Here is a 20,019-nt window from a genome sequence, read left to right on the forward strand (position 1 = left end):
AATATTCTTAAATTTGAAACCGTATTAACGAAAAAGCCAAATGACATTATACTGAACTATCTGACACACTAATCATAATGATTAAGTATCAAGTATGGTAGAACATACAGGAATGAGGCAAATGAAATTTTAAAACGTAGTTTTTTTTTGGTACCTATTGGCGTAGGGTTGCTGATACTGTTCCAGATTGTAGGACTTTGTCCTGTTGTTCTGTGAAACTCGTTTTAATTAGCATTTTATCATTCTAATTGTTTTATTCGATTTTCATATTTATTATAAGGAACTTTGTGTTCAATTAAGATATGTTTTTTTTTTTTAAACAGGAAAGGGAACTGAATTATTTGTCAAATGTTGAACAATATTTTACCAATACGTGGCGAGCACTCAGTCTGATTTCTCTGCTAATCTGAACATCATTTTGTTTACGTCTATTGCTATTTTTGTTGCATAGATCTGTTCATCTTCTCTGTCCTTTAATTGATTGTGATTATATATATAGTTGATATATCAAAATACATTTATTTTGGAGTTTGTTATTCGGTCTTGCCGACCTGCTTAATAAGAAGTTTAAGGAGCGAAATATTCCTTCTTGATTCAACGCCATTCCACCTGTTTTCGATTCAACGCCATTCCACCTGGCTTTGATTCAACGCCTTTCCACCCGGCTTTGATTCAACGCCATTCCACCCGGTTTTGATTCAACGCCATTCCACCCGGCTTTGATTCAACGCCATTCCAACTGGCTTTGATTCAACGCCATTCCACCCGGCTTTGATTCAACGCGATTCCACCCGGCTTTGATTCAACGCGATTTCACCTGGCTTTGATTCAACGACATTCCACCTGGCTTTGATTCAACGCCATTCCACCCGGGTTTGATTCAACGCCATTCCACCCGGCTATACTCACATACAAAGTACTTAATTGGTTCTTTAAATCACGTGTGCATTTTTTTAAGTAATAATTTTTAATGTTTTTCCTTATTCTGATAGAATAACGATTTTTTTCGCAGATTTTGAAGTCAAATAATAACTACCTTCACGATCCGATACCATTTCTATAAAGATTCGATCGCAGTACTTGGCCACCGTCTATCATTCTTTCTCGGTCATTTGTCTCGGTGTGTCAAAAGGCGGCCTTTAGTTTCACACCAGAACTGTCAATCGATTTGTTCTTGATCTCCAAAAAGAATCATCATATAGTTAACACCTATTTATTTTACACACTTATTTAGAAAATATATTTATTCTCTTCCACGTATGTCAAGGTAAATTATAAATAAATCAGTTACAGTGTAAGACGTATTCTATTTACTTTTATGAACGGATTCATAATTGGATTATATTTTAGTCGGTATTTAATAGTAATCAAAAACAATTTACTAAAGATATTGATATGGATTGTTAATAAAATGTGTTCATTCATATCGAATCTCTTTACTTTTATAAATAGGGGAGATATACACAGGAACATCATAAACAGTGCACGAGGACACAATATCGTGCTTTGAATAGAAAATTAATGCTGTAAAGCAACCAAAATATATATAAGTACTTCTTCACACTATAAATTAACGAATTGATTATATTATCTCTAAAATACAAGACCAAGTGGTTCAATAACCAGGGTATATGTATAACCTTTTACAAAAAGTCTTATTCAATCAAATAGAAAGATTCAAAAGACAATTCCTAAACTTATTAGCTTTATCAAATATATTTCTGTAAAACGCTGGATGCAATATATTACTTGGTAAGTCCTTTTTGTTGATTGAATCATACTTCTAGAAAGTAAATCGCTTAATGTGTTATCCAATAATAATTTGGTCAGCGTCAAGACTATTTGTTTTTCCTGCTGCATGTTTTTAGAAATATATAAATTGTATCGTCATTGAACTTTAAAACATCCCGAAGTAGTAAACAATTTAACAGTAACGTTACAAACCAAAAGGAGATCTGTGTTATATTTTTACTTAAACAATTGTATACTTTTGATATCTGTGTCTTAATAAGTTCATCGGTCACGATTTAGTCGAATAATGTTTGATATAGAGAGATTGAGCTGAATTACTTTTCTTTTTTAATTTGTGCATTTGAAAAAACTGAATAATTTTCAGACAATGTTTTTTTTATCTCTAAAATATCTATTTAGTTATGTTTCTTCAGTAAAGATATTTGGACTTTGTCACAAATAGAAACTTTGAATATCTTGTGACTGGGAGTGGGTATATATCTTGTGACTGGGAGTGGGTATATCATGTGACTTGGAGTGGTTATATCTTGTGACTGGGAGATGTGTTGGCCTGGAACCACACACACACACACACACACAATAAATAGTACGATTAATCTGCGCGGACTCTGACTATGGGACTAGCTCTTGAAACAAAAGACGACTCTGGTTAGCGCAATGTCTAATGTTATAAGTTCAGCATGGAACTGTACAGTTGTACAGAGTTGGAACTGATCAGTGTAATACTAAATCCAATCTACCACACCAAAATGATAACATACATGTAGTTTATATAACAAACCAAAAACTAATTGAATAGACTTGACAAATATTTCTCTAAATGAGTGAGAAATTCAATTAAGGGATTACAGAAAAATTAGCACATATATAGATAATAATTAACAATAGAACATACATAATTATTTATGGAATTAAAGTCGTGGTAGTCATTTACGAATATTATAACAGATCATTTGAAGCAAAATGGTGATAATTGAAAAACAAATTAAAACATGAAATTGGATTAGCTGAATTTTCTAAACTTGACCTAAACCTTGCACAATAAAAATAACAAAATCCCTTACAACAAAAACAGTGATTTTACAAAATCTTTTACAAAATGTCCGAAAAGTCTCAATATCATTTTTTGTCCATTTTTCTACTGTGACAACACTATAAATTAGCGAATTGATTATTTTATTTCCGTAAAACGCTGGATGCAATATATTACTTGGTAATTACTCTCTAATGATGGAATCATACTACTAGAAATTAAATAGCTATATATGTGATTGGTAAACGTTTCCACTATTTATTTTTTTTTACAATGTTCCTTTGCTGCGAACCAGAATGACTATTTATTCCGATGACGCACTAAGCGCCCGTTTGAATTTGAAGTTGTATTTATGACTGCTTCTAACTAAGATGACAAATATTTTTATAAGGAATTGGTATTTCGCTTACTGCTTTGATGTGTCAGAAAAAAGTTTAGAGCTTAAGAGAAAACACTACCCAGATCTGGTACCGCATGTCACAGACAGAAACTGGGTATACGTACATATATATTGTGTTATGTGTGTTGTCCTGCAATACGACCAGTCTGCACCGAGTGACTAATTCTGGCAACGAATGACGTATCTGGTTACCGCGATATATTTAATCGCTCAGAATGGAATACAATTGTACAGAGTTTGGGCTGCTAGTGGTGACTTGATAATAACTCATACAGTGTACTCTTATTAGCTAAAACGAAGTCTTCCATTCTATTTTTCTTATTCTTGAATATAAGTGTAACCAAACCATTGTCCAAGCATTGTTATCATTTGTAACAAGTTTAACTTGATTGTCCTGTCTGTAATTGGCGTCTTTATACAGGTTCAACTCCCCCAGTAAATCAAGAAAAGCGTTTCGGACGCATAGAATTTAGAGTCAAATTTTCATTTTTTAATTGACCTTAAAATATTTATTGAACTTGAACTTGAACTTATGAGCATTAGAAACTTTTTTTAAGAACAAGATAAATATAACACTGCAACTTGCACTCTAAATATGTGTGCTACAAATACAGGTATTTCACGTACAAGCTTATCAAGAAGTACAAAATGAAATATTACTTTGACTTTTAAATTTATAGTGCAATAAAGGTATGCATATGTATTCGTATGTACAGTGTTCTTGTTCGCTGTCTTGAAAGCAATGTAACTCTAAGCCTTCCGCCTGAATAAATACTTGCCACGTTTTTACCTGTGTTCAGTATAATGTAGACAAATCAATTTACTACAATGATAACTAGGGTAATTGGCTTGCGGTCACTGTCACGTGACACTACGAAAGGGGTTATCAAGTACATTCAATATCAAAGCATTTTAAAGGCACCTGATCGTAGATTGCTATAATAGTCTATCAGGTATAACGTTTACTTTTATTGAGAAGTTCACTTCGTACTTTATAATGGATTAGGTTCTTATCATTATACGATCGAAATAGGAAAACTGATTTAATTCTTTTAAACAAACAACATTATCTTACTTACAAGTATGCACATAAATAATATGTTAAATTTAAAACCATATGATTTTCAAACCACGTAAACAGTTTTAGTTAAGATATCTCCTAACAAATAAAGTTATTTGCCAATTCAAAAGTTAATAATGTGGTTACATTTGTATTATGCTTAATCATGTTCGAAATATTTTTTTTACTGAATTTCAAGCTTACAGAATTTATGTAAGCATATTATACAGTGTCAGGGGCGAATATCACAATGAGCATATTCATTGACTCTTGTGTATTTGAAAATGTAAACTTTTAATTTATAGGACGCCTTTTGATATGCTGCTTTTGCATAATGGTACGAGTACACAGTTATTTCGTAGTGCATTTCTTTAAGACAGAAAGGAAAATTTTAAAAAATCAACTGGACCCAATTTTTTTACAGTGTAATTTTATTCCCCTACTTGCAATTTGAGGCATAAAACATGAAAAAATACATTTGGAAGGGGTGTATAAACAAAATTGGCTATCAACATACTGTCCACACTAAGTACTATATTCGTAGCACCTAATGACCGTGAATAAATCATCGTTCAATCTAATTTATAAAGTAGCATTCTTTTCTGTGATATACTGAAGAGGGACCAATAACCCCTTCTTCACTAAATATAAGTTGCTATAAATTTATAAATGATAGGATATTGATAACATTGTCTATATAGCGCTTAATCTTTCTTAATTAAATCAAACCTACTTAAAATATGTCACACAGATATCTAAGTGAAATATACGCTGGTCTAGTTGCCGTCTTGTACTAACAAAGTTTTTGCTCTATGTTGAAGGCATAGTTGTTACTTTAACAAGAATTTGACAAGAAGAACACAAGTTAAGCGCTGTAACGTTTGCTTTCTTCATGAGCGAGTAGTGAGTTTATATCATGAAATGATTTACCTTATATGTCAACATTTCCATTGCGCTTGAAACTTGTGTCATAACTTTCAAAACGTAAATCTGATACCTATAAAAAGGGGAAATTAAAATTCAGAAAATATTTTTGAAAATTTAAACCAAAAGAGCATAAACCGAACAACCATGAAATTCGTCTTATCCTTGATCTTTGGTTGATACGTCGTTCGTCTCATTAGTAATCATACTTATAGTGTTTATAGTTGCAATATACATGTTAATAATTCATCAATTGAACATTTTATTAATAACTCATTTCAAGTTCGGCTAGTCCAACAGCCTGTTTTAGAGTTTGAATGGAAAATTGGAACAATCTATAGGATAAGGCATGATCATGTCCCTGTTGATATGTTTTTATTGGAATTTCAACGAAAATAATTCCTAAAGAAACTTCGGTGTACTAACCTATTACAAAACAAAACAACCTTCGGTTAAAGTGTAATTTTTTCGACATGTTGAAAATCTTATAATTTTATTATCCTTGAACTAAATAAACAATTCCCTTCATTTGCATAATACGTTCATATGGTCTTGAGGAAACGATGATAGTCCGTCGAAAGGGGACGATAAATGGCTGACCCGTGTTAAGAGAGAGCCATATCTCTTGCACGTTAAAGACACCCTTGTAGATTTCGAAAAAAGAGCAGGCTAATGCCGCTATAAGGCAGTACTCGCACCCGCAAAGTGGAAAGGGATTAATATAAGTTGCAAAACTTGTTTCCCAATCCACTATAAATAAATGTGTTTAAACTAAAACACGTTCATAGAATAAACATTTCCCTTCATTGGCATAACATACGTTTTTGGAAAGAACATATCACTTCATTGTCATAACATAAGTTCCTGGAATAAACATTTCACTTCATTGGCATAGTATACGTTCCTGGAATAAACTTCTCATTTTATTGCCATCACATAAGTTCCTGGAATAAACATTTCACTTCATTGGCATGGCTTGGCATACGTTCCTGGGATAAACATTTTACTTTATTGCCATAACATACGTTCCTGGAATAAACATTTCACTTCATTGGCATAATATACGTTCCTGTAATAAACATTTCACTTCATTGACATAGCATACGTTCCTGTAATAAACATTTCACTTCATTGGCATAATATACGTTCCTGTAATAAACATTTCACTTCATTGACATAACATACGTTCCTGGAATAAACATTTCACGTGATTGGCATAATATACGTTCTTGGAATAAACATATCACTTCATTGACATAACATACTTTCCTGGAATAAACATTTCACCTCATTGTCATAACATACGTTCCTGGAATAAAAATTTCACTTCATTAACATAACATTAGTTCCTGTAATAAACTTTTCTCTTCATTGGCATAACATACGTTCCTGTAATAAACTTTTCTCTTCATTGGCATTACATACGTTGTTGGAATACAAATATCATTTCATTGGCATAACATGCGTTCCTAGAATAAACTTCATTGGCATAACACACGTTCCTTGACTTATCTATTTATATGCCTTTTTCACGTTTATTAAGTGTATTTGTAGCCTTCAAAGAGAGATGTTATTTTAAACTATGGTTGTTTTTATCGATTTCAAGGAACTCAATTTACAGCAAAATATGTCAGCCACTGAAATGGACACAAAAATTACCACATATTAAGGGGAGAAAAATGTTATCTTTGGGAACGTTGTTTTCTTTCAAGAGGTCACTCTGTTCATCTATCAATTTAGCAAACAAACAGAAAATGTTTAACAAAATCAACTTCATAAAATCAAGACGACTACAAATTCATTGACAATTGAAACTTTAAAATTTAGCACACACGTGTTTATTATTACAAGCCATAAAATAATATAAGTTCCCAGAAAAATCAAAGCGAAAGAAATGAATTAAATGAATTTGGACAGAAGGAAACCTTTCTAATTGTACAAAATATTTTATTGTAGATGGTTTGGTTATTTCATTAGATGTAAAATTGTATTATGTTGCACATAACTGAGGTTTCTTTTCTGTATACAAATTAAATTAAACAATTATATGTTATCAGAAAAACTAAAAAGACAAAATACCACTATGTTTTGATTCATTAAAAAAGAGTATTACTAAAAGGCTATGTTTTTTTTCAGAAAGAAGAATAAATGTAATGAATTAAAATAAGTTATTAATGTATTAAACTTTAAAGAATAAAATGTCTCGTTACCGTTTCTTCTGTGCATGTTTATCGTTCTGTTTTTTTACAATTTTGATTACCGACGCTTAATTAAGAGTGTTAACTTTTTTTAATTTAAATAACGTGCAAAATGATGTTGCAGAAATTCAACGACTTATATTTTTTTTCGAGTTCTGAAATATTGAGTGCACAAACTGATTATAAAATCAACAAGTAGGTGTTAAATATGTGTAGTTTTAGATGTACATCAATCATTTCAAGTATAGAGAAGAAAGGGCGTTTAAATTCAAAGGTAAATTAAGTACATAAGTGCGAATTGAGTCTCAGCCAATCAAACTGAAGGTTTTCTATATTCCTTTCATAGATTTGCCATGAATCCAAAGGTGGATTTAGCCCCGCCCCTTTCTAGTCCGTTAGTGAATGAGTTTTTCAATATGCATGACGCCTTCTGTGCTATATATAGCGCTAGTAAATGTCTTCTCTACAATCAATCGTTGTAGTAAAGTTGATTAAACATACTAGGATTATAGGCTTTTCCATAAATATAAATAAATGCTGAACTTAAGTGTTTTAATGTTATGTTGAATTTGAATTTCTGGCTATAAGTTCGCTTCTTTAAAGGTGAGTTTTATTTCACTCTTTTTATGTTTTGTTTTCATTTAATTTCATTTAGTTCATCAAAAGATATGTCAGGGGAACATGACAAGGTAAAAAGTACAGCAAAGTGTGTCTTAAGTGCATGCAAATGTTTTTGTTATTATATTACATTGTATTAGTTTTGCAAGAATACTTAATATTTCGAGCTTTTGCAATGCAATTTTACAAGGTGTTGCTTACTTCTGCAATGCAGTTCTACATGATTTTGCTGACTTTTGCATTGCTACATGGTATTGCTGACTTTTTGCAATGCATTTGTACATTGTATTGCTGACTTTTTGCAATGCATTTGTACATTGTATTGCTGACTTTTACAATGCCATTACGCTTTGTATTACTGACTTTTGCAACGTTATTGTGCTTGGTGTTTGAAATGAAATGTTGACCACTACTACTGACTATTGCAATGCAATTATGATTGGCATTAGCAGTGCAATCATCCTTGGTATTGCTGAATTTTGCAATGCAATATTGTACATGGCATTACTGAAATTTGTCGAGCAGTTGTGCATGGTTTTACTGAACTTTTGCAATGCAAACTATCTGCAAAAATGTCAGAGTAATAATTTATGTGTGACTATGACATGTTGAATACATTAGTACTCATGCAAAATTAATGACTTTTTCTTTTGTTTTCTTTTCATGCTGTTAAATATAATTCTGTTAAATGTGCATAACAATAACTGTTGGAATGCATTCAAGTATTAATTCAGTTTAATATGCTACTATATACTTAAAGGTTGGGTATTATTTACAATGTATTTTGTGAACGATGTATAATAATAAAATATATAGTCGACGGTTTAATAATATAGTGCACCTGATAACATATATATATATATATTATTAACTATTATTAACTAAAGATATACTACGGAGAAAGTGCAGATGATAGCCATAAAATACATTTGTTTATTTGATTTTTTACTGTGATAATGTGTTTCCATTATGAAACGTTTGAATTATGACGCCAATATCTGTAAAACATTCATGCAAAAACTAATGCTTGTTTACAACGTTTTTTTTTTGTCATATATAAGATAGTAACATCTTAAATAGCTACATTTATATCGGAAATCAATAAGGGCAAAGAGAACTATTTTATCTATCTATTAATTGTCTTATTTATATCAATTGAAAATCTTATACATGTGTATGTTGGACTGCAAAGATGAACTATAGTAACGAGTCCAAAAGTAAGGGCATTGTTAATACTTCAAATAATCAAACCTTAATACTACCTAAATCAACAAGGACTATCATGATTTAGTTTTACGTGACGTAAAATTTCAATATCAATTTATTACGTATTTATCTTTATTGCGTTAAATTAGGAAATATTTCGGACTTGTCAATGCAGTTGTCCTAATGATTCTGAATATTCTAAGTCATATGTTTTTAATTTAACGATTTAGCTTAAACTGCAGTATAAGCTTATACAAGTTGTACAATAAAACATGAACTAGATATATCCCCTTGTAAGAAAGTATAACTCTAATATCAATGCAGACTATATAGGTTACATAAGTATACGGATACTATATTATTACACTTTATTATTATATGAAATTTAAACTAGTATTCTTATTTGTTGGCATTCTGTCAAAGGAGAAGATAGGTTGTCATTTTAAAACATTTGTAAATATAACCAACTGTTCAAATTCTAAATTTTTCGTTAACAAAATTTTTTTTAAAAACTAAACTGAAATTAATTGTACAGCAAAGTTTAAAATACTGATTGATATGACGAAGTAACAGTGCTATATATTTTCATACAATTCTCCAGTTTTTATCTTTTTTTTTCAATAACAGTTTGTGAAATACGCATGAAGCATCTGAAATGCTATATAAGTCGATCAATTCTGTCGATTTTTTACACCAAGAAACATAGTGTTCAGGTCAAATGATATCTTTTCAGTGCTATGTAGATTATAAGCTCGTTAAGGTTAGAATCAAAGTTATTGGTATCAAGTAAGAGAAGGATTTCTTGAATGAAAAACCACATCACTAAATGAATAAATTAGAACACGGTCAGTGAACCTTTTTAGCCGTTTGATTGTGTTAGAATTTTACATATTCAAGTTATTCAAGGCATGCTGATGTACAAGTTCTATTTTGATCAGTAAAAATTACAAAATGACAGAGATTTTAATAGCTCAGTACAAGGAAAGCATGATAGTTTTATTGGAGAGGTCTTTTTTTATTCGATTGTAAGTAACGCGATGTATTAGGAACAGGAAAATATACATTGTTAGTATGAATGAAATTACAGCTATCTTACAGAACATAAAAGGATAAAGACAATTTCCTACTTGCATAAATATAAAAATTAATGATTTTAAACCTATAAAAATACTATGTTATACAACTGAACCCTGTGACCCAGTACAGTAGAGTAAAAGTTAGTACTGAAATAAAACTCTAGATCTCCGACAGCTGTTAGGGAATAAACAATATATCCCGATCAATGTCATTTTACCGAAAGTAAATAGGATATTTCTGTCATTTCATAAAGTCAAGAAACTTGAAAACTGATTTCAAACATGTGTCGCTTGGATATAATTGCGAGAAGGTAGATCTAAAGTATTAATTAAGTATTGTCAACATTGAACTTTTATGTGAACCTTGAAAGTCGACATTAAATAAGTCAATTGATTTCTTTTAGCGAGATATAGCAGAATAGTATTCGAGTGCATTACCGGTTGTGTTTATTTAAGCTGTGAGAGAAAACACTTAAAAATAACTATTGTGATCATGAGTTGCACACAATGCAGAAGCTACTCATTCAACAAATTTATGTTTTTTTTTCTTGAGATAATGCAAACATTGGTGCAAACAATCTATTAAAGAACGTACGCAGTGACCTACTCTATTTCGGGTTCGAAGCGAGGTTATACACGTAGTATACTTTCATTCTTACTCAAGACGCGGGCGTACTAAGGTTGGAAAGAATAGTATAAGACTTCTGACTTTTCACTTCTAAGCATATTTAGGATTTTTCGTAACGTTTGGATATTTATATAAGTGATCTGGATATAGCAGTTTACTTTTATTATTCATAGAATTTTTCGTTCACTTTCAGGAATGAATACGTACTAGAAACTGACAGTAACAATTAAAAGAAAATTCGACAAAAATATCTGAAAAATATACTAACCAAAGCAATGGCTGAACATATAGTTAAAAGAGTTTTATCGACGGCAACCAACATTGCATCGAAATCACCAAAGAGACTTTTAACAACTGATCATGCAGCGACTACCGCTAAAACATCGTCCACGATATCAATGAACGATATTCCAATGTCCAAAACAATGGTGGATCTACCTGGCCCTAACGGATACCCACTTGTTGGCACTGCACCGGAATATTTCAAAGGAGAAAATAAAGGACAAATGCACAAAGTTCAGGTAAGCGATTTAATCTTATTTTCTAGTTATTTACCTTTCACAACGATCATTGAATTATCAATACACCGCTGCTTTTTTCTAAAAGCTGTAATAATTTCATTTTACGATATTGTTGAAGCATGTAAATATTATTGAGAGCTAATATAAAATAGGGCAAGGGGCCAGTGATGGTGTATATACTTTAACAAAGTTTATGTACTGAAAGGTCGTTACTCTATGATATATAGGGTTTTAATCAGTATAAGATGCCTCAGTTTAAAACTTAAACTACTAATGACAGAGAAAAGTACATATATTCTGACATAGTTAAGATTATAAAATTGTATTAAATATCTTAAATTACGTTGATTTATTCTAGTAGTGCGTTCAAAAATGCTATTTTGACTAGATTTATTGTACTGACTAAATGTATCACTTCAAAGGAGATTGAATGACTTGTTTCGACTAGAAGTTAAAAGAAAACACAGGCAAAATGAGATCAAGCCACCTGCAGCCTTAATATCGTGTTAAAGAAAATAGAATTACTTTTCAATATGCGATCTATCTAAATCTAGTGATGATGTACATGTATTTAAACCAAATGTACCGGATAATTACTATCCATGATGTTCAGAGTATTTGGCATATAAAGTATTTACATATAAAGTATTTAGAAAATCCATTTATCTCTATTTTATTATACAAATATGCATTTGGAAACGATTTTAGTATACATTTAAATAAATGTTTAAATGATATTATAGTCAGTACATTAAGATGCAAATTATCATAATTTTTATTTCGAGAACAGTTACAAAAAAAAAATGAATGCACTTTATTTCAATGAATAGAGTGTATGCCGTTTAACCGGTAAAGATTGTTCACTAAATAAACCCAAGCAGTATCGCCTTATTGATCGAAGACAACCTATTCTGACACTATCTAGATTTTCTGCACTTGTATGAATTTCTGAGATTTCTCCGGATTTAGACGCATCAATATGGCAGCAATGCAACGTATATTGAGTGCGTTTACATTAATCAAAACTTGTGTTATCAGGAAAACAGTTAAACACCTCTGACGTTAAGTTACATGCAGAGATTTTTTTCACTTGCGATAACCTACTTGCATCTGTAAAATATTTGATAATTTGGGAATAGTACGAATATTGTCATTAATCCGTTGTAAAAACCTCTAACCAAGACGTAATTGTTTGAATGATTATCAGATTATTAACTTGACCTCAGATAGTGTAAAGTACTTGTTTTATTAGCAGATTCTTCACATCAAAAAACCAAATGTAATTTAGTCTCGATACTTAATACCCACAATCAGCTGTTCAGATAAACGTTATCATAATGTGTTAATTTACTGCTTGTTAAAGGGTAACCTTGTAATCAGAAGGCTACTACTGTTTGGACCGTTCGTATAAAAGTGCATGCTATCACCATAGATGTAATACCCATACATCTATGCTATCACTCACAGTTCACAAATTGTATAACGTACCAAAGTGTTTAACATATGCCATTTTTATTTGCTTGTCAATCTTTTAACAGTCTTTTTTCCTTCAAATAAACGTTTTGCAAAGGAATGTCGATTGTGTTATAAAATAAAAAGAATGTATTATATTGATGATAGCAGGACGACTTAAAGTTTAAGTAAAAAAAGAAATACGTACGAAATATATAATGTAATGTCTAATTGCAAATGTTTTGTGCATACTATAGACGACCTAAATGTTCTACAAACATCCATTAATTTATCTGATTAATAACATTTAATATTTTTCTTGCAGCGACGATTTCATGAGATGTATGGGCCTATTTTTAAAGAAAAATTAGGACCAGTAACTAACATTTCTATAGCTGACCCCAATCTTGTCGAGGAGGTTGTCCGGAGTGAAGGAAAGTTCCCAAACAGACCACCTTATCCCTCTTGGACAATATACAAGAAAATGAGGACACAAGCAAATGGCCTGATGACAGTGTGAGTATAGATAAATGTTTCTTAATGAATGAACACTATCTAGTTGATTTCAATGCATTGTAAACGTTGTCTTTTTTTCTAGTGTAGAGTACTTGAAGGTTTTTTTATTTAATTAATCTTAGTAATCATATGAGTGTGATTATTTTTTTATTGGCATTTTTTTTATCTTTTCATTTTTGTAAAATTTTGACCTCTTTCGTGAACTTAGTGTAAAAAAAAGGTTATTCAGGAAACATTTTTCAATTAAATATACATAGTTGTAATTACATGTATATTTATACAGAAAACGCTGTGACATGACACAGACAGCGGTTAAACGACACATTACTTAAAATTAGTTACTAACAGAAGATTTACGTTTATTTTCTTGTTATTGGGGAAAAGGATATGTGAATGATACACACAAGACTGTGGGGGTATACACACGAGAATTTTGGCAGAATATAAGGAGATACTATATCCAAGAATAGTTTTTAATAATCATATATCGAAAAACAATCTTACTGCCAGTAACATAAATTGGTTTTCTCTTTACTTAAATTAATGTATTAATTTTCATCAATTTCAGTTCAAATCATGAAGAATGGTCAACATGTCGCACCGCCATTAGTAAACACATGCTACGACCAAAGACCGTACTTCAATATGTCGACATAATGAACGAAGTTGTTACAGATTTTGTTAACAGACTGAAATATACACGAGACAATCATGCAGCAAATAGTACAGTACCAGATCTTCAAAACGAATTATCTAAGTGGGCAATTGAATGTAAGTCATCTTCAGTTTTCCGCATAATTACGACCAGTTTCCACTTCAGACTTGTAGAGGGTCCATTACAATACAATGCCACCATCATCATCATATTTCGCCAATACAATATGTTAAAAAAATAAAGCAATTTGTGAAGTTGATTGTAGTATGTTGTGGCTATTACGACAACATCACTTAATATCACAATCTAAAATGACATTACCATATAAATAGGTTAGACAAAAGGAACAAAAATGATGAATGAATTGAGTGTTTGTTACATGAATGAATCTGTCCTATATACCAGTACAAAAAGAATACGGAGACAATTGTTAAGTCCCCTACAGAGAAATAAATATCAACTGATTTTATATCTTTTCAATCAAATAAAGTTATATTGACAAGGTTGGAAAAGGATATTTTCTATATTTTTTTTATCAGAAATAAGAATAAGTGAAAATGCAATTTTAGCAATCATCAACTTTGTACAACATCTCACAACAATAAGCTTACATCTAAATGCAAGACCTAAATCGTTTATCTTAAGTGTCTTTTGTTAGTTTCCCGTTTGAACCCCAAGAACAGATATAAAAGATTTAAATATTCATTGATGGCATATCTTTGTATTGTATTACAATGTCAAGACATGAACCCTTAGAAGGTTGAATGAGTATGGAATGTTGAACCCAACTAGCGTACAAATAACCTTGTGTAATTTGATATTGACCTGATGCAGCAAAGACTGTCCAAAGGGCACTGATTGAAAATAACAACACAAATATCATATGGTCCAGGAAACATGTTTTAAAATCATTATATATTCAATAGGATTTAAAAATAAAGAAAAAGGTTATCAAGAGTCTTTCGAAATATGAACTACGAGCACTTAGGTGCGGATCCAGCCATTTTAAAAAATGGGATTCCTCACCCAGGACAAAAGGGGAGTACCAACTATATGTCCCCATTCAAATGCATTGATCGTAAAAAAAAGGGGGGTTTCAACCCCCGGAACCCTCCTCTGGATCTGCCACTGGCACTGTTATCCTTCACATACTAATAATTTGTTTTCGATTTGTTTTTTGAAACTCTAAATAATGAGTGATAGACAGGAGTCTCCCTATTAAAAAAAATATCACATAGTTTCTATCTTACAATCTCTACTTTTAGACTTGTGCTTAATTTAGTATTTAAATTTCAGCTATTTCTGCAGTTTTGTTAGAAACTAGACTTGGCTGCCTTGATGAGAACGTATCTTCAGAGAATCAAGCTTTCATTGATGCTGTAGGTGACATGTTTAAAACTGGACATCAATTAATGGTGTTTGCAGAACTTCATAAACGTTTTGGAACGAAGACGTGGAAAACTCACGTTGATGCATGGGATACAATATACAGAGTTGGTAAGTCATAAATCACAACATATGTATATCTATAAAAAGAATATATCAAACAAAACAATGAAATAAAGAGATCTATAAAGGCAATAGATTTGGTGTTTAATAATACTTTTTCTATTTTTCAAACGTGCTGGAAGTAATCGATTTGACTTCAAACTTTATTCTGTTCTATTAAAGGCAATATTTTTTTTAATTTTCAGCTGGAGAACACATAGATAAAAAGTTGGCAGATATAACAGAAAAGTATGAGAGATTACAGAGTGGTTCCGAAGATGACAATAAAGCCTCGTTCTTGGAACACTTACTCGGAAACGAAAACCTGCCTTTAGATGCTGTGTATGCCAATACAACCGAACTGATGTTGGCTGGTTTAGACACGGTAAGTTAACGGTAAAGATTTATCAACATGGTACTAATTTAAATGATGTTAGTATTGCATTTTGACCTTTAGTTGTTTAGTTTACAAAAACTATGTTTATCTTTAAAATCAAAAACTTTGATCTTTCTGTTGTATCCATTTCATTGCGATAAAAACTCCATTCTTAAAATTTCCTATGGTTTTTATTACGATTTTAATATCGTCTCTCCACTGATATGTTTTTATATTCAAATCCGAATGAAGTACCTATTTTTTTACACCTTTAATATAGTCAGGCATTTCTTTAGTTTGATTAGTGTTTTAGATAAGTTAATGTATATTTATTTTGAAGACATTTCTTGAAAGCCAATAACACCCGGAAACATTTCACTTAGTGCTTTATTGATGTATTCAAATAATAAAATAAACATAAATAATAGTACAACGAATATTCTGTCACGCATGCGTGGGGTTGAATAATGGAGCATAAAGAATCTGTTCAGTAATAAAATATCCCCGTTCTCGTGCCATGTTAGTTTATGATGAATCAAATTTCATGAACGTTTACATAAGAATTGACTAAACTTTAACAACCTATGTTATCATTATTGCGGAGCGTTAGAGTGTAGTAAAGGCTGCGGTTTTTTATTAGAGGTGGTCTATCGGTCTGATCTTAACTGATAATCTCACATCATAAAGAATAAATTGTTCTGAAGCAATCGTATTATACTATTTAGTTGTCATAGAATGGGCACACCTACCGCGGAGATTGAAGGTTTTGTTCAAATTTGTTAGTATATCCATTTTAATGATACTTTGAAATACCGTATAAGGGTCAGGAGTTTTAACAGTAACACTGGGACAATTCTGTATAGTCAAGTATATCCACAATAAAATATTTGTTATTCTAAAGACAAATTGCGGTTAAGATAAACTTGATATCTAAAATATATATTCTTTATTTCAGTCGGCAAACGCCATGGGTATGGTTACATATCTGCTATCCAGAAATCCTAGAGTGCAAGAAAAGCTTATTAAAGAAGTTGATTCGGTTCTTCAGAATAGAATATGTACTGCTGAAGAGTTATCGAACATGACATATGCAAGAGCGGTTGTTAAGGAAACTCTTAGGTGAGTAACTCTATGAAGATTTTGAACTCCGTAAACCTTTTATCAGTGCATGTAACAAACCAAAGAGCGACAAATCAAAACTTATTCCATTTAATAAAATAAAATAAAAGATATTTTAAAACCTTTTTCTACTTGTAATTCATGATTCGTGCATTATACAAATTGTGTGAAAATGCAAACTTAATATAGTGTTCTGTTATTATCTTTTAGATTGTTTCCTGTTATACCTATTAATGCTCGCGTCATGACAGAAGACACAACCATCGGTGGCTACCTCATACCAAAAGGGGTAAGTGTTTTTATTTTTTAGATTCGCATTCTTAATTTGTTTTGTAAGTAAACTTTCTGGTTTTTTTTTATTAGCATTTTTGATTCGTTTTATTAGTAAATTTTCACATATTAAAAGTGTTGCAGAAAGTCAATGTTCTTTTGAAATGTTATGTTTTCGTAAAAAAAATATGTTGATAAAAGCTTTTTATTTATCTCCATTTTCAACATAATCATGGTTCTTTTTTTTTTAATTTCAGACTTGTATTCTATTAAATACGTTTACCATGTCACGTGATGCAACTCAATTTGTAAATCCTGACGATTTTATCCCGGAGAGGTGGGAAAGGGATAGTAACAAATGGAATCCTTTCAGTAACTTGCCTTTTGGATTCGGTGCTAGAAGTTGTGCTGGTGAGTATATTATAATAGATATCTAAAAAATAATAAAGATCATTTCTTGTTCATCATGTGTATTATATATATTTCATTCCACTAAGACAGCAATTGACATTCGTACTTGCTCACACGAGGTCACAGAACGCTTTCAAATTTTACGATAAAATGACGCTAATAATGTAACGCGTAACGCTTTCCAGAATTATGATGAAATAACGTTTTTCAAGATTATAATAAAGAAATTCTTTGCAGTAATTTGATAAAGTTTCAATGTTTTACCTTGTATTTAAAATAGATCTGTAAGTGATATTATTTAATTTCAGGGCGTAGAATGGCACAACAAGAATTGTATTTAGCCATTATTCGACTGGCTCAAAACTTCTGGCTCGCACCTTCAAGAGACTTTGATGCCGAGCCAACATTAAGGACGGTACTAACATTTGAAAAAGATATACCAGTTGAATTTCAAGACCGATAATCATGGCTACTACAGTGACAGTTTATGAGGTCTAAGTTTTCGGGCAACTTGCAATGATTCAGAAGATCAAAAGACAACGAAACAATTGTTTCGTGTGGTGAAACGGGTATACAAACTTGAACTTTTCGTTTTAATGTGGTATGTCCATTTATTGTTTATTGAACAGATATGTTATTTATCATCTGTTGAAATCCCTCGGAACATACCTCAATGCAAAATCGTATAGATATAGTGAAATCTCGTTATAAAGCGATGATCCGATAGGTCTCGTTTTGTGAACGAGATTTGCAGAGCATTTACTCTTTAAATGATTGTGTTCAAACAGATGAGGTTTTCTTTCAATGTGACTGTCCTCCAACGACAATGTGATGTCATTGAATAACGGGTATTTTTTTCATTATTTAAAAAACATTATATCATATATCGCCATTTATCAATGCAATCTTGAACAAAGAATCTGTGCCTTAAATGTTTTATTATTGAAGAAAAAATATAAATATTATAACGACTCATAACTGGACTTTTTTTCAGTTATACAGATTTATTATAGGGAAGTGAAACAGCTGAATGTATTTGGGAAGTGACCATAAAGATCCATAAAGACCACATGTTTCTGAAATGAACAATAAATTCAAAGAATTAACTTAATTTTTTTTTTTTATTATTTTGCACGATTTTAGAGATTTCAAACCTTATTTCTTTTAAATATCATTCCCGCTCTTTTTTGTGCAGTTAAAGGTTTCACATAAATGTTTGTTTTCATCCCTTTCAGTTTTTGTTTACGGACGGACATTCACATACTTGCACTGTTACTAGTTTAACAGTGTAATTTATTGGTCACTTTCCAAACATATGCAGTCTATTTCAATTAAGTATATACTATCATGTACGCGTATCAACGATGTCAACAGAGCGGAAACCTCGTTCTGAAGACTATATTTTAAATGACCGTATTTAGATTTCAGGTAAAAGTATTGTATTTCTCTTCAGGTATTTTGTTATATTGTAAATTTATGTGAGGAATGACTTTCAATTTTTCAATTAATACAAATGTTAAATCTGCACTCTGATGTTTCGTTCTTCTAAGTGTATTATTAAACGACAAATTTTGCTTTTTAAATTGTTTACTCGGGAAGGAAATTTTCTAAATTTGTTATAGGCATAGAGAAGAAGTTTCGATATTATTCATTATTATGTGTTGTTGATTTTTTTCTCTCTTATGTAGTTGAAAAATGATATCGTTATTTGTTTATTTATTGTTATTTTGAATAAATTATTTAAAACTCATAATTTAAACATGAATATGTTTATTTGTGATGCCATTTTCATTGAGCATAATTATGGATTCATATATAAGAAACCACGTGACTACAGGTATAGAGGAAATGTTATACAGTTGTATGTTGTTAAATAAATATTTTAACTTATTTGTTCTTGTTTAACATTGATTTACACTGAAAATGACCCAGTTCACTCCCTCTGAAGTGCGTGTTAAGGGGAAGGTATAAGTTGCCCTTGGAGAATGTTTTTTATACTTTAATTAACGACTGATAGATCTCTTTACCAAACTGTTTTGACATGTGTTTTCGTCATACTTGCAATGTAACAAGTGGAATAATGAATTAACATCAATTTACCGAAAATCATAGAAGTCCCAATGCCACCAAAAATGCAAAATGGAAAATATTAGATAAAATGTTTACTTTGAAACAAACAACCAGAGAATACTAACATGAAATAGAATTCTAATTAAAAGTCATTGACGAAATAAAACTGTACAATATGTGGGAATTCATAACAGTACAGTGAAACGTACTCTGGAGGTCACCTCTATTTAGCAAAAAACATGTGTT

General features: G+C 31.1%; 1 protein-coding gene across 1 annotated transcript; it reads left to right on the top strand.

The window, feature by feature from the left end:
- Positions 1 to 7,817: 7,817 nt before the first annotated feature.
- Positions 7,818 to 19,593, top strand: LOC143078929 (1,25-dihydroxyvitamin D(3) 24-hydroxylase, mitochondrial-like). Its single transcript, XM_076253997.1, has 10 exons — positions 7,818 to 7,970; positions 11,089 to 11,416; positions 13,194 to 13,384; positions 13,953 to 14,155; positions 15,336 to 15,536; positions 15,734 to 15,912; positions 16,859 to 17,022; positions 17,233 to 17,311; positions 17,550 to 17,703; positions 18,012 to 19,593. The coding sequence occupies exons 2-10, from the start codon at positions 11,171 to 11,173 to the stop codon at positions 18,164 to 18,166; spliced, it is 1,572 nt and encodes a 523-aa protein (XP_076110112.1). The 5' UTR covers positions 7,818 to 7,970; positions 11,089 to 11,170; the 3' UTR covers positions 18,167 to 19,593.
- The last annotated feature ends 426 nt before the right edge of the window (positions 19,594 to 20,019 follow it).

Source organism: Mytilus galloprovincialis, chromosome 6, assembly GCF_965363235.1.
Source record: "Mytilus galloprovincialis chromosome 6, xbMytGall1.hap1.1, whole genome shotgun sequence".
NCBI classification, from domain to species: domain Eukaryota; kingdom Metazoa; phylum Mollusca; class Bivalvia; order Mytilida; family Mytilidae; genus Mytilus; species Mytilus galloprovincialis.